The sequence below is a fragment of the Cryptomeria japonica genome, chromosome 3, assembly GCF_030272615.1.
Source record: "Cryptomeria japonica chromosome 3, Sugi_1.0, whole genome shotgun sequence".
NCBI classification, from domain to species: domain Eukaryota; kingdom Viridiplantae; phylum Streptophyta; class Pinopsida; order Cupressales; family Cupressaceae; genus Cryptomeria; species Cryptomeria japonica.
This window is the reverse complement of record NC_081407.1, coordinates 744,829,799-744,856,181: the sequence shown is the minus strand read 5'-3', so window position 1 is coordinate 744,856,181 and position 26,383 is coordinate 744,829,799. Positions and strand designations below refer to the sequence as shown.

Below are 26,383 nucleotides of genomic sequence, written 5' to 3'. Positions count from 1 at the left end.
AAGATCTCAAAGTCGACAAAAAGAAGGATTTGGAGAAGATCAAATTGATGGGAGAGAATTTGGTTGAGTCAGGGTTAGTAAAGACTCTGGATTCTAACTTTTCCAATCCTCCAAAATGATTGTGCTTTCATGGAATGTGAGGGGCTTGAACAGTGGCCCTAGACAAAAATATGTTCGGGATTTGATTAGGAATCATTCACTTGATATCCTATTCTTGCAAGAAACTAAACTCTCGGTGGAGAGTATGATGGGTCTGGTGCCGAAGCTGTGGGGACGAGGCAAGTGTCAGTGTATTGGGGCAGCGGGTTCCTCTGATGGGGTGGCATGTCTTTGGAACCCTTTAAGGTTTCGCCCTGTCTGGTGGGTTGCCTCCAGATCTTCATTATCTGGGATTGTCTCTAGTCTTGAGACTGGAGAATTCATCTTGTGTTCTAACATCTATGCCCCTACTGATCTTCAGGGTAAGCAAAACTTATGGTCTCATATTTCTTGTATGCGAAGGCTGGTCCCTTTTCATCCTTGGATTATGGCGGGAGATTTCAATGCTATCCTTGAGTTGAGCGAGAAGAAGGGGGGTGTTATGCGTTTGGAACCTTCTTCTATCCTTTTTCGGGATAATATATCTTCGTTGCATCTTGTTGACATTAAGCTTGGTAATGGTTTGTTCACTTGGAACAATAGTAGGGTGGGGGAGTATTGGATTGCAGAGAGGCTGGACCATTTTTTGGTTTCTAGTTTTTGGATTGGTGGGGGGTGGACCACAAGTTATAAGATTCTTGAATGGAGAGGGTCAGACCATTGGCCCATCAAGCTGGTCTCCTCCTCGGCTCGGGTCGCTCGCTCTCCTTCATTCAAATTCCAACTTATGTGGCTTCGGGATCCTTCTTTGCAGGCTCTTGTAGCGGAGTGGTGGAGGAAAGGGAGGTCGGCCTTTGGCACTGCTATGTACACTTTTGCCAAGCAACTGTGTAATTTGTTAAGTTTCAGCTTAAACAGTGGAACCGTCAGGGTTTCGGGAACATTTTTCAGGCTAAGAAAGCTGCTCAAATTGTGCTGAATGGCATCACCAGTGAAATCAGAGAGCATGGGTTGTCTGAGGCCTTGCTTAGGGAGGAAGACAGGGCTGTCAAGGTTGTAGAGGAGTGGGAGCTTAGGGAAGAAATATACTGGAAACAGAGAACTCGTATTGATTGGCTTCAGGCGGGGGATAAGAACATTGCTTTCTTCTTCAACTCAGTGAAAGCAAGAAGACATGGAAATTCCATCCCTGTTCTGGTCAATGATAGAGGTGATCAGTGTTTATCCTTGCAGAAGATCTCTAGGGAGTCATTACAGTATTTCCGGTCCGTCTTCAGTGAAGACTCTCAGGGGGAATCGGTGGAGGAGAATCAGGTTCTTGCTTGCATTCCTTCTCTTGTCACCAGGGAGATGAATGAGCAGCTTTGGGTCCTATTTTGCTGGAAGAACTTGAGATGATTGTTTTTCACATGAGGAAAGGAAAAGCCCCTGGACTAGATGGGTTCCCGGTTGAATTCTTTCAAGAGTTCTGGGATATCATCAAACTGGACTTACTGGAAGTAGTCCAGGAGTCTCAGAAGAATAAGCAGATGCTTCGGGCTTTGAATGCGACCTTCATTGCTCTAATCCCCAAGTGTGATGGGGCCGACAGGTTAGGCCAGCTCCGCCCTATCTCTCTTTGCAATGTGATTTATAAGATCATCTCTAAGCTGATAGCAGATAGGTTCAAGAAGTGTCTAGGGGATGTTATTTCTGAGGAGTAGAGTGGGTTTGTGGAAGGATGCCAAATTTTGGATGGTGTGGCCATTGCTATGGAGACCATTCATTCTATGGCAACCTCCAAGGAAAAAACTATGTTTATCAAGCTGGATATGGCTAAGGCTTACGATAGAGTTCGTTAGTCCTTCCTCCAGAAGATCGTCAGGGCTTTTGGCTTTGCTGATGAATGGATCCAATGGGTTATGAGTTGTGTTACGTCTACTTCCTTCTCTGTGCTAATTAATGGAGATCATATTGAGTTGTTTGGTGCTTCTAGGGGTCTTCGCCAGGGGGAACCCCTCTCCCTTTATTTATTTATTCTTTTGACTGAGGGTTTGGGGAGGTTGATTAAGTATAATGTGGGTTTGGGTATTATTCAGGGCTGGAGTTGGGGTAATGATTTGCAGCCGCAGTCTCATTTGCAGTTTGTTGATGACACGACCCTTATGGGACTTGCTCGAATTAAAGAAGCTACTAATCTGCATAAGGTCTTGGATGTTTATCTTGCGGCTTCAGGCCAGATGATCAATGAGGATAAATCTTCTATCCTCTTTTTCAACACTCCTAGAACTATTCAAAGGAGGATTTCTCTTATCTTAAGATTCCAAGTTGGCTCCATGCCCTTGACTTATTTGGGTATCCCTATGTCTCCTGGGAACCCTCCTAGGGAGTCATGGCAGGGTATCTTGGATAAATTTCGCACGAAGGTTACACACTGGACTCACAGGTGGTTATCCTTTGCTGGAAGGGTTCAACTGATTCAATCGGTGGTTCAGGCTCTTCCAATTTATTGTTGTATGCTTCAAGTGGCTCCTAAGTGGTTCTTGAAGGGTTTGGACTCCCTGGCCAGGCAATTCTTATGGGCAGGCAATCTGTCCTCTTCCAAATGGAGTCTTGTCAATTGGGACTTGGTGTGTAGCCTGAAGCAGTCGGGGGGGCTTGGCTTAAGGCAGTCTATTTTATTTGGGGAAGCTTTGGCGGCTAAACTTTACTGGAGGTGGTGTGTTGAGTAGGATCGAGGTTGGGCTAGGATTTTGGCCATCAAATATATGCAGAGGATCCCGATGGAGGAAATCCCTCGATATCCGCTTGAGGGAAAAGGTTCAACGATCTGGTATACTCTCAAGAGGGGGGCTTCTCTCATTAAGGAAGGTCTCTTTTGGATTTGCAGGAGGGGGGAAGAGGTCCTTTTTTGGAACGATTCTTGGGATGGATACCCTCCCATCCTTGACCAGTTTCCTAACCTTGGGAATTTGTGCCAGAGATTTTTGGAGGAAGGGTGGTCAAGGGTGAGTGACTTCAAGGCTGTTTATAGGTGCGGGCGGCTGGATTTGGAGCAATGGAAGGCTCCTAATGAGTGGTCGGTTGCTGGGATGGAGGAAGAGCGTGCAGAGTTACATGGCATTCTAGCGAGTAGACACTGTAGTTCCCTCAAGGGTAGGGATGGACTTGCTTGGTATCCAAATACCAAGGGCGTCTTTACTATGGCTAGTGGTTATCGGGAACTGTTGAACCAAATACTGCAGGGAAGAGAGGTGCACTGGTGGAAACAGGTGTGGAATAATTTTTCTTGGCCAAAGTGTAACTGATTTGCTTGGACTTTGGCTTTGAATAGATGCTTAACGTGGGACAACATCCGCAAGCGAGGATTCTTGGGGCCTTCTATTTGTGTTTTGTGTGGTAATGGGGAAGAAGATTCCTCACACCTATTCTTCAGATGTCCCTTCTCTATGCTTATTTGGCACTATTGGTGGGGAGTGTGGAAGCACCCTTGTGTTCATGCGGATTCTCAGGTGGAATTCTGGAGCAGCTTGGGCAGACCTCCTATCTTGTCCTCCTTCCTCCAGACTGTTTGGTATATTGGACCCATTTTCATTCTGTGGCAGATCTAGCTCGAGAGGAACAGGAGGATCTATCGTGAGGTTAGATTGGTTGTTCAGTAAGTGTGGAATAGAATCATTGTTATGATCTGGGAGGCGGTGGAAGCTAAATGTGAAGTGAACTTTCCTCTGGGTAGAGAAGAGGCGGAGATTTTGAGTAGGTTGAATTTGCAGGAGTTGTCTCCCGCCTCCGCTTGTGTCAGAAGAGGTAGGCGTGCTATGAAGAAGGTTTAAAGGGTGGGAAGGTGGTTACCTCCTCAGGATGAGTTTATCAAGATTAACACTGATGGCTCCTCTAGGGGTAACCTAGGCCCTGCTGGAGTTGGTGGGGTTGGTAGGAATAGTTTGGGGGAGGTGGTTTTCCTCTTTTCGGTGTATAAAGGATGGCAATCTAATAATTTTATGGAGGGATTTACGATTCTCTATGCCCTAGAGCGTGCTTGGGAGCTAGGTCGAAGGAAGGTTATTTGTGAATCAGATTCGCAAATTGTTGTTAACTTGTTGACTCAACAGAAGGTGTGTGGGATTCAGTGGCAGTTGGCAAGGATTGTTCAACAGATTCTTCAAATTAGTTCTTTAATGGAGCAGGTGTCTTTCATCCACTCGTGAATGGAATAGAGCAACTAATTGCCTGGCTGAGTGGGCCTTGGAACATGGTAGTGATTGGAAAGTTGAAGGTTGGGAGCACCTCTCCTCAGATTATTGTCAGGACCTGCAAAAGATTTTTGTTGAGGACATGGATAGATATGAAGTTTGCTGATCTGGGGCTGGTTTTGTGGTTCTTTTTGGGATCTCGAGGCTCTGGTTCTCTTTGTAATTCTTGTGTCTGATTTTCAATAAAGTTTTTACCCCTTTATTCAAAATAATTCCTGGACCCCAAGGGAAACCAAATGTTCCTAGCCTTTTATTTGTATCGCCATTGTAATGTCTCATTTTTTACTAGATTCGAAATAAAATATTATTTAATTCTTATGGTTAAAATATTTTCAAATATAGGAATTAAATAATAATTAATTATTATTATTATATTAAAAAAAAAATTAAAAAGGGGACACAATGCATCAAGTTCCTGTCAATAGGGGAGAGGGTCGTTAGGGCTAACTTTGTCACCTCCGTTTTTTATTAGAAATGTAATATGGACACTTAACTATCTACAACTAAGGTTTGAACTTTGAAGGCACGACTAGTCATGCAAGTTGTCAAAATAACACGTCTAGTGCGAAGTGTCAAAAAAAATTACTTTTTAAAGATTCGACCAAAATTTAATCTAAAAATCCCTAGTTGTTGAATTAAAAAATATCATTTGTAATTAATATAATATCGTATTTTTATGTAAAATATAACTTATATGAAACTTAAATGGACCAAATACCTATTAGTTAGTTTAGAGTAGGTAGAAAGATAAAGATAGAGATGTGAATTGATATATGGATATAGGTAGAGAGAGATAATGAGATAGAGAAAGGGAATAGATTAAAGAAGAAATATGGAGGGATGGAGATAGAGGGGCAAAGAGATATAGATATAGGGGTTTAGGAAGAGGGAGAGGGAGAGAATAAGAGGAAAATGGAGGTACAGGAAGAGGCAAATAAATAGATAAAAGGTGGAGAGAGGGAGCGATATAGACTGCAAAGATATAGAAAGATAGAAGGGGAGTTGGAGAGAAGATATTGAAAGTGATATAGAGAGATAGAGCTAGAGGGGGTGTATATATAGATAGAGAGGGAGTTCGTGAAGTAAAGTACTTTGTATTATATTCAAACTATAATCATTTAAAAAACACAATCATTTAAGCAAGCAAAATCTCAACTTAAACATTAAATTATGTAATGGTAAAAAATGAATGTGAACTAGGATTTACAAGTAATTAAACATATCAATTTTATAGAGATATAGTGGAAGGTAATTGAGATAATTTTTAAATTAAATATAAATTAATATAATAAATTAAATACAAACTTAGAATATATCAAAATCCAAATAGTAATTTAAAAAATTCATAAAACTTATTAAATTAATTAATAATTAATAATAAAAAAATTCTTAAATTAATTAGAATTAAAATATTAAGAAAATATATACTTAAAAATAGTAAGAAAGATAAATCAATATTAATAATATAATTTAAAAGTACAATTATAGTTCAAATGAAATATTGAAAATAAAGATAAGCTATACAAAAAATTTAGTTAGAAATAAAATAAAATATTTAAAAAAAGGTATATTATTTTTTTATTTTAATTATGTAATTTGTTTTTCATCTTTTGATATTGTAGACTATGAAATTGTCATGTTTTTAATGTAACAAATTATTAAAGTTGATTAGAATATATATATATATATATATAAAAAGAAAATTTTAAAAAAATCTATTAATAATGAATAAATAAAAAATTAAATTATAAATATCTAAAGGGGTTCTATTAGAATGGCTAGTGTGTTTATGAGAGTATGATATGAATGTACATGTTTGAAAATAATTTTAAATGCTACCAACTTAATAAGAAAACCTAAACAATATTTTCTATTAAAATTCAAAATTAAATAAAGTTATTTAATTTATTTTGGTTTCCCGTTTATTTTTTATCAACTATCTTAGTTACTCAATTTTTATCAAATATCTTAGTTACTCAAGACCATAACATAATTATCAATATTAATATAGAGAAGAACATGAACTAAACCAAACACAAGAATATGTCACCCATTCATATGCTATTACATCAAGATGTTTTCATTATATATATATATATAATTCACAACTATACTACCTTTTACAAAATTCTTATCTACAAAATATGATTTTAAATAAAAATATTCCTTTAAAAAAAAATTAATGTCATTTTATCTTTTTTAAGAGTAAAAATGTCTTAATATAAATTTGTGATTTTTTTTTTGGAAATTTTGATTTTTCCTCCCACAAAACAAATAAGAATACAAATAAATGATATTTTTATAATCATATTAAATAAAAATTAAATTTAAAATTAAACTATTATGATTTTGATAAAATTTATTAAAAATTAATCAAGCAATTTTTGAAAAATATTCAATGTCAAACAAAAATGATGATAATAATTTTTAATATTTTTTTATTTAATAATTATTTTAATAAAAAAAAGATAAAATTTAAAACGAATAAAATATAAAATATAAAATAGAAGTTTTGATGTTTATAAGTTTATTTTTATTAAATATATAAATTCTTTTGTTTGTTAAATCTATCATAGTAATTCCTAAATTTTATTATTAATAGATTGAAATTTATAACTTAAAATTTTTAAAAATAATCTACCAAATATTAATACTTATGAGGTTTTGGGATAGATACTGGAGATGGAATGATTTATGTTTTTCTCACAGTATTGTTTTAAAGAAAGTGAACGTCACTTTCAGCAGTGGAAGATTTGCTCTAGGTGAATCTTGGAGAAGCCACACAGGTTTCTCATAACGCAGGACAAATTTGTCAAGTATTCCGTGGAAACAAATTTACAGGTAGTTCTATTTCAATTAATAAACTTATCAGATGGAAGTGCTGCCTACGGATGTTATTTTGATTGTTAGAAAAGTTTATTTCTAAATTTAATATCGGTAAGGTGTTTATCAATCTTTGCCGTTTCTGCTTTGCGTGAGAAATAAAGAATATAAGACTGAGCGTTACTTTTGATGATTTTAGAGATTAATATATCCATATTTTATTATTAGCCGCTCCTTATAAGAAGAATCGGTTTAATTGTTTGATGAAATATTTCTTTACTGGCCGTGAGCAAGTGCGAAGTTAGACTATTGTTTGAATCAAATATTTCCATTGAGCTTTGCTATCGGGAATATTTTCCCTTCAAGACTCGTGGAGCATGTATTCAATTAAATAAGTAATACTGGTGAAATTCACCCCTTGCGCGAAATTAATATTTCAAGTCCAAAGTTCAAATAGTTCAAATGTTGATACTAATCGGGCGTTGAACATAGTTGGGTTTGAAATTTTAATGTTGTGAGCGATGGTATTGTTTTGAGATTAAAGGTGCATTTATCGGGAAAGCTGTGTAGGCGAATGTGCGGCAGGATGGAAATATTCACTATGTGCAGGTTTAGAGACATATTAATCGGGAGCGTTGATGACCGATTGGAATCAGTAGTTTTGATTGTATGCCTTTGCTTTGTCTGGTTAATTTTATCAATGATTAGCGGAGACAATGTTTTGCAGCCATTCACTATTCTCATGCTAGCTGCAGATGCTTGCAGAGTTGGTGTGCCGTAAAGGCATTTTCTGATCCGTGGGACTCAGCGCAAGGAGACAGAAAACAACAAAGACAAGGTGGTTGGAGTCGTGGCCATTAATTGGTGGTGTGGACAATTAAGGGAAGTCGTGTGAATTGAAGTAATCGTGGAACCTAAAGAAAACCCAAATATGAGACTGTTACAGCATTCCTGGGCGGTTTAAAGATGGAATCTTAATGAAGCTTGGTATTTGAGCATGTACCCAGGCAGTTTATTCCCTTTTGAGGGACGTTTCAGTAGTCTCTGCATTCAGAATTGAAGAGCCAGCAAAGGAGTGCCAATTAGAGGCATCTACAGAGGTCACTGCCATTGCTAAGACTGTTGGGAGTGATAGAACAATCCACTCTGGGTGTGCAGCAGTGACGTGGGTAACTGAATATTCATTCTTCTCTGTAGTAAAGACCTCAGATCTCTTCAGAGCAAAGTCTGCTCGGGGTGTTAAGGTTGGTCTATAAAATCTTTGTTCTTATATTCTGAAATCTGTCGTTAAGTCTTAACAGAAATTATCACTGTAATCAGCAATACATCACTAAGCTTGGCTATTAAATATTGAAATCTGTTAGTAAACATTTGTACTACTGTTTCATACCAAGAGATCAATGCAATAAGATTGTTGGATGCATTCCTTGTCGCTCTACTTACATCAATATGCAACATTGAACTGTGCATGCAAACTGTTTGACAATATATCAAAATAGTAAATCATTAAGAAGTAAAAGGGGAAAGTTCAAAATTTTGGGAGTCGGTAGTGAGGTTCCTTACAGACATTTTGGTATTCATAAAAATAAATAAAGAAAATGCTTTGATCAGAGACATCCAACAAGTAACAACATCTATAGCCCAAAAACAAAAACCAAAGCTGAAGGTCCAGCTACTCATGCAATGGTGTAGTGGTCTGGAACCTGCCCATGAATATGGTACCATAACACAGATTGAATAATAGAAGCTTTAAAAATATAGGCCCTTCAATGGACTAGAATTCAAAATCTCTAGATATTTGTGTTCAAAAAATTGAAAACAATTCTACTAGTACCTCTACGGAAGTTCAAGGAAAAGCTGCAACACATTCGAGCACATAGAGTAGTCCCAGAAATGTTTACAATATGACAATCCCCTTTTGCAAGGATGGCCATGTGATTGAGTCCCATTATATGCTTTATAATCTGAACTTGGACAAAACTTAATTGAAATGGAGATCTTAGGTAATACCGTAATATAAGTGCTCCTTCGTAGTCTACAATGTACAGCAAATTAAGCAAAATGATTCGATTCTCAGGATGACAAGGCACAAAGAATGAGAATATAGGGAGATCAGCCAGAAAAATAGAGCCCCAGAGCTACATTCTGCTGATTTCACTGGTACATGGGAATGCATTTCCTGGGGTCTATGTCCCCAAGAATACAACAGTATGGGTACACCTAGGAAATGTCCCCTTGGCCTATAATGAGTTCCCACACCAAAGAATATGTATATACACGACTATTTGGTTCCATACATTGCAGGTTGTTCTCGGTATACATTTTCATGCATTGAATCCTCGAGCATCCTTTGGACAGGAACCTTAGTCATATTGGGAACTCGTCCTTCCTGATTTTCCCATCCTCAACACCGAGGCAATTGAAAAATTAAAACTTTCGATTTTAATGAATTGATGAATCAGTGAGCCCCATATAAAATTAAATGCTCTTGAACCCCACATATTTGTTTACCAATCTGCAGGCTTCATACGACTCATATGCATTAATAATCAAGAAAAAATGATACAATCAAGTCCTGAGAACAAACAACACGGGCCTCGCAAAGATCAGATGACACGCACTTGAAGCCCGTATACAGATCGAAAGGTCTAGTTCCTACCTGTAGTTGCTATGTCACTACATTGATCCAATAAGGAAAGCTCTAAACCCCCGAACCCCTATATATCTTCCAGATGGAAAATCTTAAGGATTTGCTTGTAAAACTATTCTACAAATCTCTAAGATCTCCCATATGTTGATGGAAATGGACTTCGAACTTTAAATAAGATTTTCTTGGACCCATTTTCCATATCATTACATCCTTGTCTCGTGGCGTTCTTTCTGTTTGCTTCCCACCCTGAGTCACTTCCTTACATTCCTTAATACACTTGCCATGCAACTACATACTAGCATTTGCATCATCAGGAGGTGTAATGGTTATGCCATTTGTGATGTATATAAAATGTATTATAATCTGACAGAGTTTATAGTTGATTTAATAAATATTATTAAAAAAAATGTTATCAAATCGTACTTGTGTACTATGGAACGTACAACTATAATATAAAAATTATTTGCATGTTCAAGATGTGTTCTTCTATCATGAGTTTACACTGAATATCAGTTTTTTTCTTTTGATTTTTGTTTAGAAGGGAGAGATCAAAGTGAAGCCTATTGAGAGGAAGTGTTTTAATGTGAAGAATTTTGTGAAGTAGCATGAGCTGAGCTGAGGGTCATACTTCTATTGCATGAAGAATGATCAATTTGAACACATGGCGATCAATCTCCTTTCATCTCCCTCGATCTGCCAGGTTGATCAAACGTAAGCAGCTGAGACTATTTTTACAGTATCAACCAAGCTCTAGTACTAAAGAATTTTGTCAACATTAGTGTTTTACTGAGCTTCATCAAGATGCAATATGAAGATAATTGACAAGTGTAAAATCCTTATCACCAAAGGTGAGTATTTTGGTGTTGTCATCACCTTATGTTGATAGTTTGTATAAAAGCTGTAGAATTTTTAAGTAGTTTCTAATCCGAAGACAATTAAAATATTGTTGAATTCCTATGAGCAAAGCTCACTAGTCCTTTTTCTTCATTTTATAGTTTGTATATAATCAAAACAGATGCCTTTTCATATGAGCTTCTAGCATTACATTATAGTTTTTAAATTTACAATAGATTCCTACAGATTTTTGTAATTTTAACTTATTTAATGTGGGTAAAACTGTTAATAATAATTCGCCATTTTTCAACAGATCGAAGTAAAAATTTTAAATAAAAATTATTACTCTTCTTTAAAGAAACACTTAAATCAGGATTATAAATGACAACAAAAATTCACATGGTGTTTTACATAAGATTTCTAACTTACCAAATAAATTAGAAACAGAAGTATAAATTATAGATTATAAATTAAAGAATAAATGAAAAAATTCAACTTTTAAACATATAATTTATTAAATATAATTTTATCATTTAAATTAAAAATAAACTTAAAATGGGGTCCATCTCAAGTGGTGATGTTGTTGTTGTGCCCACCAAGGTTCAAACGCCTGCTAGATCATTGGGATTACATGCTTGTGCCTTCGGTGATCCAATGTGCTATGGGGTTTGAACCCCTAATTTACTATTTTTAATTTTTAAGCAAGTTTTATATTTCTTTTATTGTAAAGATATATAATAGCTGAATTAAAAGCATGTGATATCTCTCTAATAGAATTTGCCTATTTTGTAAAAGCTCTCGATTGAAATAGTAAATCTATTTTGTTCAGCTAGTTAATAATCGTTAACCTTGTTTTGTTTTAGTTGTTTAAATTGTTGCTTATAATATATTAAGTTCCTCACCTACTGTAGTGTCCCCTGAATTACCAGCTTAATTCAGATCAAGTCCCAATGGGACATATTGATGAAATTTGTATGCATACTTGGATGGATCCCATGGTATCATGGTACAAGTGCAGTAACATATTTTAATCTCTTTGCTGCTTTAAATACCTTTATATTATAGACATTTATTCTGGTCCCATCCTCAATGCTCAAAATAAAAAATAAAAAATAAAAAATAAAAAATAAAAAATAAAAACAAAACCCAAAGAATATCCAAAGGAACAAGATGATGAACAATAGAAATGAAAGTCATTCTTGTAGCTATATTTTGGAAAACAATAAGACAAACTAATACAGCTTTAAAGTTCTTATGGGTCTTGAAGAGGAGGAGATGAATCTTGATTCTACATCCACTGATTATCTATGAGGATTATGTTTGGAATGCTTTCAGGCTTAAAAACTATTAAATAAAAGCTCTCGGCCTTGGTCATTCTTCATAAAATTTTAAACAACAGATTTTTTCAACTCACAAACATTGTCAATCTAAAAAGTGGTCGAACTGTTCAGAAATATTTGAGGAGGATTCTATTGATGCCAAACCTACAAATACTTGCCACGAAATTTTCCTCTATGTGCTTACTTAGTGCAGGTCAAATTATGGGTATTAGTTTGCATGGGTCCACTCACAATCAATATATTGGTGCTCAGTGTAATAACGATTCCTTCTGTATTCACTAAGAATGAAAAATCAGTTTATAATGCTCTGAATTGCTTTTGTACTTTAACAAGGCCTCTGGTTACAAAATTAATGTTCAACAATTTAATGTTCAAGAAATCAACAACTATGAGATGCCTTCACCACACTAATGAATTTAGGGGCAGAAATGCAGTCATGGAAGATTTTCATGGGTGTCAGATGGAGATTTATGGTAGCTCTCTTATGTTAACCGACTTAAGGTGAGCCATATATAAGAGATCGCTTGACAAACATTATCCAACTAGGATAAATTAAAAAATATCAAATTCTGTATTGTACAGTCCTAAGACAAAAGTTCTGATTCATTAAGTAATCTCCCAAGAAATTGACTAAAGCGCTTGCCTTCTAAGATTTGATTGCCTTATAGTTTATCATCTTTCGTTCAAACTGTGTTTCAACTTTAACTTTTCCTTGTGTCTCATGATAATTCTTAAAGTTGAAAATCATTTATAATTTGGCAGTACGGTACAAACTTCAAAGAGAATGTTATTGAATTTGTAAATGAGATTGAGAGAATCAACTGGAATTGTGCTAGAATTGAGAAAAAAGTTTGCACATAACATTTTTTCTGACCACCATGTTTGCAAATAAAGTAAAAATGACTACTTACAGTTTAACGAAACACCATTCGTATTTTAGAATTACCTTCCTCCAAAGTCTCTCGAGTGCGGAAAACTGCTGCATTGTTCTGCATCACTCTCTGCATGTTCAGCCGTATCTTGGAAGTGGGTAAGCTGCCATTTGCATTCCTTAATTTATCCAGCCAAGTAATTGTTTTTTCTCCAGCATTGTTTGGCAAAGGTTTCTGAGTTTGACCTGTTCTTTCATGCCAAAGAGATTTGAAAAATTAATGTACTCTGGTTATGACAGCCCAAGATTCAAAGTACAAAATGGAAATAATAAATGGTAGCAATCTTTGAGGCTGTATCACAGTCCAAAATAAACATTATAGTGACATAAAATTCAAAAAAAATCATCCACTAACCCATCAGCTAATCTTGTAGCATAATCCATGCCAATCTTTATAAACAGAAATACCAAGAACATACCTGGTTTATATAGATCAACAACTCTGTTGGCACAAGCACGACCAAAGACAACAATGTCAAGAAGGGAGTTTGCACCAAGTCGATTAGCACCATGAACTGATGCACATGCTGCCTCTCCAGCAGCCATTAGCCCAGGTACCACAGAATCTGGGTTATCTCCTTTGATATGCAATACCTGCATATCAGAAATTTAACCAACACAAATTGACATAAAAAAATTTAGTTTAAGCTAATCACAGATAACATTTTTTCCAAACGCATATACATATTAATGTTTTCTTTCAAGAGTCAAGCTTCTCCGTAACAGCAGAAGAATAGTTATCTGTAGCTATTCAAGTTAATATAAGCTTTCTTTGATATCCATTATTACCTCGCCAAGGTGATTTGTTGGAATCCCACCCATATTATAGTGGACAGTGGGCAAGATAGGTATTGGATCCTTAGTAACATCAACCCCTGCAAAGATTGCTGCAGTTTCCGAGATGCCAGGAAGCCTCTCTTTGAAGACCTCTGGAGGTAGGTGATTTAACTGGAGATACAAGTGGTCCTTCAAGGGTCCTACGACAAAGACATGACATTAGCAACCAGGAGTCATTCAAGAAAATGTAAATTTTATCAACAAGAGAAATATCAAAGTACAAGCAACACACTTGGAAGCTTTTACTTCTACAGGAATGTTTCTTGACACATAATGGGAAATCTTGCTTGTGTCTGAGAATGACTTTCACCAAGAAACACATCATTAAAACAAGAGATACAACATTGATTGGAAATTCCTTAAATTGTTCATAAACTTAATACAACTAAAGGATTTGTATTAAAATACCAACACCACGGCCTTCACGAATTTCCATGGTCATGGATCTACACACAATATCTCGAGAAGCCAGATCCTTGGCAGTTGGAGCATATCTCTCCATAAACCTCTCACCTTCACCATTACGTAAAATTCCACCTTCACCACGTGACCCTGAATTTTTGGCCAATCAAAACCATAAGTTAAATACTGCACAAGAATCACTCGACCCCATTTGTCATCAGAATAGCATATTTTTTTGGTGACACAATTCAACGTATTATAAGTAAATTAGTAACGAATACTGCCTTCAATATCTGAAAAATTTCAAATCTTTTAAACTGAGATCCTCATTTGTTGTAGATAACTATAGCAATAAAGAGCGTAAATTACCAATACCAAAACAAGTTAATGTTTCCGATAATTTTCAAGAAAGAAATAAATTATATTGATGTCCATGTGTGACCAAGAATAGGTTAAAGATACTGGAACCTACAACAGTTACAACAGCCAAGAACTAGAGCAAAAAAGGGTACCCTACATTTGAAGCAAAAACAATAAAACAAGAAAAGGAGGAAAGAACCAGACATGCAGGTGTCAACCTAAAAGCCAAAAGTAACCCCCAAACACGTATTCAAAACTATGTGAAGAAAAGACCTTGCGAACAGTTAAGCTGATGAAGACCATTCAAGTAAGGGAACAAAAAAGATAATCAGTATTTTGGGACACATTGGAGGAGCCAAGGATAATATCATCAAAGACATTAGCAGTATCAATGCAAAGTATGAGAATGCTTGTTGGAGAAAGTCCCAGGCTAGGGGGGCAGGCTGGACAATCCTAGTAAGAGCAGTTGATTCCACATAGAAACTTCAATAACACTCAAGATCAAAGAACTGTTGATGGTAGACAAGAGAGTGGTGATGTGAGAAAATTGGAATTTATGAAGGCATCTAACAGGTTGTGGCATCACTATACTGGGATAAACTCATAGAAACATCATCCTAGTTCAAATCCATTTGCCACAATAAGGCAGACCATAACACCAGCTCCTATACAAATCTTAAGAATGTGTTCCAAGCATAACCACACAACATTAAAGGAAGCCCATAACTGCAACGAGGATTTACCAAGCAAGAAAAACTACACAGGCCAGAATATTCTATTGACATGGAATTGGAAACTAATAAGCTATAAGGATAATAATTTTTCATATTTGAACTAATAAATCATCCATTTAGTGGGCTAACATTTCTGAGTAAACATCTAAGTTACCGGGTTCTTCTGTTTTAGCCCGGGTCCTGGTACGAGTACGGCTCGGGTACGGGTATGGTCTGGGTTCTTCCTACGTGACTGGGTTCTCTATAGGTCTTTTTGTGAAGGACCCATAGAGAACCCAGGCACCCAGGAAGTACCAAGGCTCATACCAAAGCATAGTTTCATAAATTAAAACTTCAGTTTCACTTCCATAACTTTGTGACAGCATATTCTATCAGAATATGCCAGCAAGCAAGCAATTAAATATCATTTCAGTTGCATTTGTGAGCTATACCTATGAACACAGGATTAGTAAACTTTATATCAGCTTTACTGAGATTGATTTCAGTTGATTTATATTATGCATATCTAGCAGCTGTTTGCTTATGTTGTTGATGATTTGGCATTTTGTCATATGTTAGAAAAATGAAATTGAACCAGCTTCTGCACTTGACACAGCTAGTGGTAGGGGCAATCCAATTGATTGTGGTTTAAATGAAATTGAACCAAATGTTGATATTGACCTTGATGCTTCTAATGAAGAAAAACATGAATATTAAAATCGATTATAATTTGAATTTTCATTGTGTAATGACATCTTGAGACTGAATATTTTCATTTTTGCAAATTATGAATGAGGTATCAAAAAATTATTTATTAGCAATTATGGATTCATGAGTATCACTCTTCTTATAGTTATACATTGATACAATTTATATTTTAAAATTTTGATGTTTGAACATATATATAATATGTGTGTGTACAGACATACCCGTACCCGTACCAAAAGAATTTTTTTTTTGCCATACCCGCAAATCTGTACCCGGTTTTGTATCTGTACCCGTACCCAAACCAGTAACATAGGTAAACATGAATGAAGCTTGTAAACCAATTTACTTGTATTAGAAGATTTGTACCTTCAGTAATAAGGCAACCTGCACCATATATGCCCGTAGGATGGAACTGGATAAATTCAAGATCCTAAATAAACGGAGAAATCGCATGAGCATAGCAAGATATTGTGGATTCATTAATAAACATTTATCAAAAGGAGGATTCAATAATAATGACCTGTAAAGGAAGCCCAGCACGTGCAACCATGCCATTTCCATCTCCAGTACATGTATGAGCTGATGTTGCAGAGAAATAAGCTCGGCCATAACCCTGCATGAATTACGATATACAAAATTATGCAGGGCACAGGACTGAAGTATGAGTGACATTAATGAAATTGATACTTCAATAGCTCTCATAAATAAGATCAATTCATTAAACCAAATCCTTACGCCTGTGGCTAAAATTGTGGAATGGGCACGAAAACGATGTATTGTGCCATCTTCCATGTTTAGAGCAAGCACCCCTCGACAGGCACCTACAGCCAACAAACAACAATGTAGAACATAAATACTTCATCAAAAATACAAGAAATCCAATGAAAGAATTTATAAAGAATCAATACTTCACAAACTGGTGAGCAGTCTTAGACTCTTAAGGATTAGCACTCAATTTTTGAAAAATTGAACTAATTAGTTAAAAAAATCAATCAAAAGTAACCAATTCATATCAATTGTCAAAGCAGCAATTAGGAATTGAACATACAAAGTACATTTTTCATGGACATTATTTTTTACCCTACCCTACAAGAAGCCATTCCTTTTGCCCTAAGCCTTATCTATTTAGATCCTTTATTCATGTGATAGATGATAGGCAGCAAGTACTGGAGGCTTGACTTTGGAGACTTCATAATATGGCTTATGTGACCTCCTCATAAAATTTCACTTTAAAAATAAGCCTGTGAAATACATTTTTATAGCTATTACAGTGTACATACCAACAATGTATAGTACATCTAGTTCACAGTATTTGGCCAACAGCAGAAAATGGCAGGTTAGAGGAGAAAGGAGCAAATCGTCATATAGGAGCTCCTCTTCAATTATGCAATATCATTTTCAGCTCACTTGTGAATTTCAAGGCTCCCTGTGGATGTTAAATAATGGGATGAGGATCAGTGTTTGTGGAATTCCTCAAGGCTTTCCAGCTTCTCTAGAGATCACGTTCGTGGATTACTGTATTACAGAGGAGCAATGTCCTCAATAGCAGCAGGGGCCATTTAACTTTTACAGAATTATACTTTGGATATGTTATACCCTTCTCAAATTTACAATAATTAAACCTTGACCTTGTCCCTAAGAATGTAAAGGATAAAGGATTTTATTGGCCATACAAGAGACTTTCCAAAGTCCTTAGTTGTCATGTTATGGTGTAAATTAGCCTAAGCGTCATGACTAAGTGCAGATCTCCATGGTTGTTAGAAACCACATTTGTTTTCTTGTAGTTTATAGGCACAAAGGCCTCTGTCCTATCCAGCATAATGAGCAAGCTTGTGACACATCTCTATTCCAAAGTTAGATTTCTACGAACCTACAAGTTTCCAGGTTACGAGAACACAGGAATTTTTGCTTCAGAAGGTCCCATGTGTCCATTTATTCCCTTGGGCATATACACTGAATTCTCCAATCAAATTCCTTGTAGCTGGTACCATCTTGTAGCATTTTTCATGCCATACACGGCAAGTATCCTTTCTTTGCATGTAACGTTTTGGGGAAGCCATTTGATAAATTCAAATGTCTCAGTCTAGTTGTCTCGTTTATGGGATACACTTCCAATGACCATGTTTCTTATAATAAAAATAAAACCCACGAATAACAAATAAAGTTGTATATATCAAATCATTTTAATCTACTGAAGAAAAAATGCCAGGCAAAATTGAGAAATTACTGTATGAATCAAGTCCATGTACCACATGGGGATAGGTGCATTTTTTTATTGTAACATTAATACAAGGCTTACCATCACCATCCATGATAAGGTCCAGTGCAAAGTATTCCACAAAGAACTGAGTATTATGCCTCATTGCTTGCCCATAAAGTGTGTGTAGTAGAGCATGTCCAGTTCGGTCTGCAGCACAAGCACTGCGATATGCTTGTCCACCTGCATCAGAAGCCATTTCTAATGATTAATATCAAATAGAAACACATAAACTCTCATAAATGATGCATTAAGACAACAAGCAAAACAATGTAGTTTATCTACACTGGCATACATTGAACATCCATTCACAAAGAACTCGAGAGTCCAAACAGACCTTTTCCAAAATCTAGACTTTGACCTCCAAATGCACGCTGGTAGATCCTTCCATCTTCAGTTCTTGAAAATGGCAATCCATAATTTTCCAGCTCAATAACAGCCTTTGGAGCCTCCCTGCACATATATTGAATAGCATCTTGATCGCCTGCATTCACAGGTGCAAGATATTTCACTTTCAATCTCATGCTTCTAGCTAGAAATTTGTCTTATAAATCATGAAAAATCAGATAGTAATGCAAAGCTTCTCTTCATGACAATTTAATGAAAAACAGAAATAATAAATTCAACTCTTATAGTTTATTTACGAGCATAAAGAAAGAGAAATTGGGAGCAAGGCATAGCTATGATGCGCTGCCCCAAAAACAAGCAAAGTCCATCATTTGAACCCTGCAGGTAACCCCTCAAGCCCAGACTTTGGGAAAAATGGAGGAAGTACTAGATACAGTGGGATTCGGAGGTAAAAGTGGAAAGAATTTCAATTGTAATCTAAAATGGTTATAGCTCCCAGAATAAATAGCATTGCCCCATATTCAAAGATAACATAAAGAAGGAGAAGGAATCTAGAAAGAAAGAAATAAGTGATTACCAAGCCAATCACTTCCCTTTACTGTATCATACATATGCCACCTCCAATCATCTTCAGTCATATTTCCCAAAGCTGCATTCATTCCACCCTGAATATGCTTTTTGATGTTACTGATGTTCTAATTATATAATCCAAACACTCTTTTTAAGTATAAATAGAATGTTCAAAATTTTTATTTATATATTATTGCAAGAATAGAGTTTGCATTTTACAGCAGTTCTTAAGAATTCATACAACTTTAAAATGACTGAATGGATCAATACTCAGAATTCAGATAAATGAAAAGCGCTTACTTCTTTCTTCTAGTTCTAGGATTCTTTGAAGTCAAGAAATCTAGGGCATCTAAACTACTGAAGCACGAATATAAATATAAGTTCTGTTTTCTCCGCAATAACTTTCCCTCTGTCCATATTTGTTGCATAATTTGCTATCATTTTAAAAAATTAAACAAACTGAATCATCCAATTTTTATGAAAAACATTGGTTTCTTTCAGTTTAAAATTTCTAGAGTACTCTAAACTACTAGAGCGCAATTATAAATATCGTCCTGGTATTCACTGCAAATATTTACCTTGCCTTCATTTGTTGCATAACCTGGTATCACTACAGAATAAAATGAACACCAACTTCTTTTAGTCCAAAAAAATTTAAGGTAACCTAAACTACTAGACCACAAATATGAATTTAATGTTATTTTCTCGAAAATATTTTTGTTTGGTCTTCATTTGTAGCTTTTATTTGATAACAATAAAAATTGGGACAATCTAACTTAAAGAAAATTTATGTGCAAATACTTTCACGTTGCTGTCATTTGTCAAAATCTCAAATTATTTGTAAAAGTTGTTAAATTATGTTGGAAAATGACAAACACAAAAATTGCTGGAAATCTAATCCATAAGAGCAACAATAATAAACATAGAATAAAAATAATGTTAGTAAGTTCATACAAGATTTTACAGTAAATTGTATAGATATTTTTAAAGCAACACATTCTTGTAACTTCCCAAAACTACTCCAAACTAACTAAAGCAAACTAACTATTTTAACAACAATAAATCACAAGTCACTAAGGTGATTATTAAAATGTAAACCTTAATTCCAACACACCCATCTAAGGTTTACATTTAACATAACAAAACATGTTGGTTGAAACAAACAAATATATATTCTTCAAAAACTTTTCTTTGAAAAACAATTCTTGAAACTCCATCAAGTTGTCTAATAACCTTCAAAAGGATTTAGCTTCCCAGTTAAATTCTCAAGTTCCTAGATTACTGCCTGCTAGAACTCCTGAATCACAGATCTCCCAAATCATTGGACAACAATCCATCAAGTTGTCTTGTGACCCTTGAAAAGATATAATTCCCCAATTCCACAAACTCCCAAATTATCAGAACAACGATCCAAGTGAATTCACCAAATTCCTTCTTGACTTTAAAAAACAAACTTCACAATATGAGTATTCTTCAATTATATCAGCATAAAAAAAAAAAAACATATGTTTTTCATATAAATAATAAAACAACATCTTTGAACAAGAAGTTGACTTGAGATTATGAAAAATCCTCCAACCTCCAATGCCTCTAGCCTAGAATTTCAACACTTATCAGTCCTCACTCCCCAAAGCTAGTACTACTATCTATAAAAGGCCACTCAATACAACCAAGATTTTAGGAATATTTATAAAATTTGTAATACAACAAGACTTGGTCAAATTCAACTGAAAATGCCTCCATACAATAAAACTATGTTTGAATTTGTTTATTTAAATTAATAGCAGCAGCTATTTCTCCTTCCTCTCTTGTGCTCTGCTACCATGTTTGTAAAATGAAAAGCACAAATATTACTAGATATCTAACCCAACAACAATACTAAACATAAAATACTAATATTACTATTTAGTTCATACACAGTTGTGAATGAATTAACTTCCAAAACTATCACCAAATACTCAGAAAACATAACTAAAATGACTTTATTCTAGTATAAACCTTAATATTCCAAAACTAATTGCTTTCAGTCCAAAAATTTAAGGTCAATCTACACTATCAGGCAACAAATATGAACAGGATATTAATTTCCTCTGCGACTACTTTCCTCGGCCTTCAATTTTTACAGGATTTTCGTTTCAATTTTTTAAGTTATATTATTAAACAATTAAATTATCCTTGCTGCGCAAGAAAAAGTGTGTAAAATAAATATTTAAAAAACTGTGCACGACACAATTTTAAAAAACTGTGCACCTGCGCTGCAACGGTGTGCGATCGAGTGGGAAAAAGTTTAGTAATACAGGCCGTATTAAATCCATTCTCGGAAAGTCCTATAGCAGCTCTTAAACCAGCCCCTCCTGCCCCGACAACCACCGCATCGTACGTATGATCAACGATCGTGTAAGAAGAACGCCCTCCTACCTGCACAAGAATTACCGGACCATCAACATTTACATTTCAAAAGTGCAGCAAAAATAATTAACAAGGGTTCACATTCACATACTGACGAAGCTTCTGAAGATGCCAATCTAGAAAAAATCCGTCCATATTGATACGATCGTTTGCTTGAAACTGCATAAGAAGAGGAAAATTTCTGCGCAACTCTTCGCCACATCCTTGCGGGATTCGAACCAGTGAACTCTCAAAACCCTTGTCTTGAGAGAAAAAAAAATTGTATCACAGAAAGGTGGAGCAGTATCCCCATCTTTATATGTAAATAAAATGATGAAATTGAAGACGCACGTGCTTTTTATTTCAGAAGCGAAATTTCCTGATAAATGAGATGTTAGAAAGATGGTTGAAATTAAATTCGCCATTGTAGACACCTGGTAGAATTTAGATTTGTAGTGAACAATGCAGTAACCCCACAATGGCTACGCAGCGGACAAAATGGCACCATGCCCTATGCAGTTATAATCATCCAATCAAACCGTACACGTCCTGCCAAGTTGATCCGTGCTGACAAGCGGATCGTGGTGGATCTGTCCATTATATCTGCCATCTTAATTTGTTTTTTCTAGGGGAAAGGACCCAGTAGTTGAGCATGTTCCAATTGTTGTGAGGGTTGTTGATACCTTTTGTTCCAAAAATTGAACAGATAAAACTTATTGTTTGAAACAAAAAATATCAATTTTTGTTAGGAAATGTACCAACAGTTGTTAGGAAATGTACCAATAGTTGTTAAGAAATGTACTAATATTGTAAAAAGTAACCAATCAGGTGATGCCACATCGGCTGCACAACTATTGGGGTCTCTTTTGCACGCCTATTGGTCTCACTTTTTTTTGGGGCTGTTTTGGACACCTTGGCAAAAAGCATGCTGATGTGGCATCATATTTGATGATGTGGCCCTGAAACCTTAGTTATAAGCAGGGGACTTGCCAAGTAAGCTGCTGTAAAAAAATCGGAGTGATTCGAAATTTCCAAGTAGGATTTTGAGAAGCGTGAAGTTAGGGTGCACGACTACTGGGTCCTTTCCCCTATTTATTATTGTTTTTATTTTTTTGAAAGTTACAATGAGTAAAATAATAAATGTTATAAATTATATATTCAATTTTTTTAAATAATATTTATATTATAATAAATGTAAGATATATATTATATATAAATTTTAATAATGTTATTTTTTTAACTTTTTAAATATATAAAAGAATAATAGTTTATTTTATATAAAAATGTTTTCTTTTTAAATTAAAATAATTAAGTCATTTTAATATAAGAAATAACTATATGATTTATATATTGGAAAAGGGAATTGAGGTTTACATTTTTTTTTAAATTTGATGTAATCAATTTTTTTTTGTGAGTTTTAAAGATGCAAAGTGAGGAAATTTTATATTCACTTGGTTATTTCTCATGTTAAGTAATTTTTTATTTTCTATGTTAAGTAATTTTTATTTTTTATGTTAAGTAATTTTTATTTTCTATGTTAAAACCACTTAATTATTCTTAGGTTAAAATCAATATATTTATTTTGATAATATTTTTTGTTTAGAATCACATCTTTTAAAAATTGCACATAAGTAAATATGGCACATAAGTAAAAATTTAATTCAAACTATAACTATTGCTCAAATTTACAAAAAAAAAAAGTATATAAATTAGACACAAGTAATAAAATTAAATTCAAACTATGTAAATATTGTATCTAGATTGACAATTTAAAATATATTTATTCAAAATTTCATTTCATAGGTGTATTTTAGATTAATATTTAATATCACATATCAAAAAAATTGTTAAAATATTTGATTAAATTTATATATTATTAGATTAAATAATAATAATAATAATAAACATACAAAGAAAATATACTAAGTAAATTTTATTAATTAAATTATAAAAACTTAAATAAATAAACAATTAATAAAACTTTAAAACATTATAACTTAATAATGTAGGTTAAAAAGATTAAAAATTAATAATAAAACTTAATAAACTTAATAATTTATAATGTTTCTTAAAATTTAATATTATAATTAACTATTAATTTATTTTATTTATTATTTCACAAATATAGCTTAAAAAATCAAAAAAATTTAATAAATAAAAAATTATGAAAAAATATTAAAATAAATTATTTCAATTTTAAAAATATAATCAAACATAAAAGAAAACAATAACTTATTATTTAAATACTTTAAATACATTATTAATTATTAATTTATTATTTTACAAATATAACTAAAAAATAAAAAATTATAAAACCATATTAAAATAAATTATTTCAATTTAAAAAATATAATCGTACATTTAAAAACAAAAAGTTAAAAGTAAATTGGTTATAGGAAATTTTATTTTTTTTACATTTAAAATATAATCATACTTTAAAAAAAAAAATTCCCCCACAGAAGATTTGATTGGACGGGGCGGTCACGTCATCACATGAAGCATGGCATTGCCTTGGGCCGTTTTGTCCGCTGTGTAGCCATTGCCTTGGGCCGTTTTGTCCGCCGCGTAGCCATTGCCTTCCTGGTGTCTGAAACTTTTTTTAAAAAATTGGTGAGGTGGGATTATGACGCATCATCGATTTCAGTCAAAAATGGTAGGTTTTTAAACTGAATTATGCAGATTACAAAGTATTCGAAAATGATAGGCTTTTTAAATGACAGGTTTTTTTACTGAATTATGCAGATTATGAAGTATTCGAAAATGATAGGCTTTTCAAATGACGTAGTTTTTAATTGAATTAATGTAGATTCCAATGTTTTTGAAAATGATAGGCTTTTCAATTGACATGTTTTTTTAATAGAAGATTTATATCATTCACACAAACTTTTTAACTAATATTTATTTTAAAATTTTATATAATTCACAAAGAATATTTATTTTCATTGATGAATAAAAAAACATCATGACTTGTATTTATTGTCCTCTACATCTCAATAAAGAAAAGAAAAGTTTTTTAATTTTTTAATTTTTTAAATTTTTTTTATTTCTATGATGACATCACTGTTATGACATCATTTCTACTAGCATAAAGATTAAAGTGGGACCGCCACTTTCACTATGACATCATTTCAACTTTAATAAATTATTTAGATCAAACCTTCTAACAAATGCGGGGTAGTTATTATACTATTAACAATTCTACTAGCATAAAGATTAAAGTGGGACCGCCACTTTCACTATGACATCATTTCAACTTTAATAAATTTTTTAGATCAAACCTTCTAACAAATGCGGGGTAGTTATTATACTATTAACAATATGATGTGTATTGTGTGTCTGTTGGTTTAGCTCTCTTTTGAGGCTTGTTGTTCTTCCGAGTCAGCGCCCCTGTTTTGGCTGCTTTATTATCAAAAACAAATGTAGGATAATGTGAATTAATAATAATTTTATATATTTATAATATTATAGGTGAGTGTTTTTAGTTGTAATTGTGTAAGATTTTTTGTTAAGATTTTTTCATCAATTATTTTACACATTTGTGATCTATCATCATGAAGAAGGGAAAACGCCATGATGAAGGAACACTATGAATTTAAAAGAAAACAAGAAATATTATAAAAATAAATAAAATATAAAGATAATAGATTTATCATAGGTAAGATTATAATATCTTATAAAAAATGTTTACAAGAATGATATTAAGGTGTTAAAAATTTTAAATGGGAAATCTTATAGAAATTTGACAAGTATGATAATAAAAAGTTAAGAAAGATCGAGTTTATTGAGGGTGTAAATATAGAGAAGTAACAATGAGAAAACCAAAAAATAGAAAAAGAAAGAAAAATTATTGCAATGGGATAATATAAGCAAGCAAAAAAGGAAATTCACCAAGTAACATGAAAAATGAGAAGAAAATAGAAATATATTATTCAACAAAATCCTAATTGTATTCTTAAAAAATTTCATTAGTTTTTGATAAAAAAAAGCAGCGTTAATAGGGCGCTGACCCTTAACAAAGAGACCTCAATCCTTCTACAATTAGCATTAACAAATGCTAATTGTTTTTGAAACAAAGCAGCGTTAAGAAAGGCGCTAACCCAAAACAAAGCCAAAGCCTAACAAGGAATAAAGACCAAAGTCGGACCGGCCAAACCAACCAGTCAAACCAACAACACCCAAACCAAATCAAGAGGGGGGAGAAAACCCTGAATCTTGAGAAAGGAGGGGTTGGGAAAGGAGGTTAGATTTTCCTTTCCGCCTACAACAAACCACCGTCCAGGCAACACTATCAGTAGGAGCTTTCGAAGAAGAAACAAATGAGGAATACCCTGCAGAGTCACTGCCAGACTGTTGTTGCAGAGCAGCAACAAGATGTTGCTGCTGAGTGGTAGCAAGAGAAGTAACGCCAGGAGCCGAGTGAAGGTGAGAAGCAGGAGCAGCGGGAGGAGGATCCAAGGGGGCGAAAGGGGCCGCAACAACAGTAACATCAACCAGGGCTTCATCAGCAGTAAGGGGCGCCTCATCTTGAGATGAATCAACCGAAACAGAATCTGAAGCATTAATCGTCAAGTGGTCCTCCATAGCATCCTTCCACTAAGTAGCAGCACCTTTGTGGCGAGAGAGAGAACAGTCAGAAGCAAGGTGACCCGTTGAGAAACACCTTCGACAACGAAACGGGAGGCCCTCATAATCCAGCAGTTGAGTCCAAGGCCTATCCCCAACCATAAGAACCACATCCCTAGGGAGGGCCAACAATATGTCAACATCAATTAATAGGCGAGCAAAGGTAGAATGACCCATGGAGAACGTGGCATCATCAACCTTCAAGAAGCTACCAATGGAGTTACCGATGGCCTCAAAACAAGAAGGTTCCCAGAAATGGAGGGGGAGATTGGGGAGGCAGACCCAAACC

The 26,383-nt window shown here is 34.4% G+C and overlaps 1 protein-coding gene across 1 annotated transcript in view; it reads right to left on the bottom strand.

The window, feature by feature from the left end:
- LOC131042277 (succinate dehydrogenase [ubiquinone] flavoprotein subunit, mitochondrial) overlaps positions 1–21,952 on the bottom strand; it is a 50,558-nt gene extending 28,606 nt beyond the window's left edge. The window contains exons 1-12 of the mRNA XM_057975612.2: positions 21,584–21,952; positions 21,334–21,501; positions 19,091–19,178; positions 18,503–18,649; positions 18,208–18,348; positions 16,644–16,729; positions 16,429–16,521; positions 16,275–16,338; positions 14,134–14,277; positions 13,678–13,865; positions 13,308–13,482; positions 12,904–13,074 (exon numbers count right to left, since the gene is read on the bottom strand). Coding sequence (XP_057831595.2) covers positions 12,904–13,074; positions 13,308–13,482; positions 13,678–13,865; positions 14,134–14,277; positions 16,275–16,338; positions 16,429–16,521; positions 16,644–16,729; positions 18,208–18,348; positions 18,503–18,649; positions 19,091–19,178; positions 21,334–21,501; positions 21,584–21,694 — 1,576 coding nt within the window. The 5' untranslated portion in view covers positions 21,695–21,952. The remainder of the gene's footprint in view (positions 1–12,903; positions 13,075–13,307; positions 13,483–13,677; positions 13,866–14,133; positions 14,278–16,274; positions 16,339–16,428; positions 16,522–16,643; positions 16,730–18,207; positions 18,349–18,502; positions 18,650–19,090; positions 19,179–21,333; positions 21,502–21,583) is intronic.
- Positions 21,953–26,383: the final 4,431 nt, after the last annotated feature.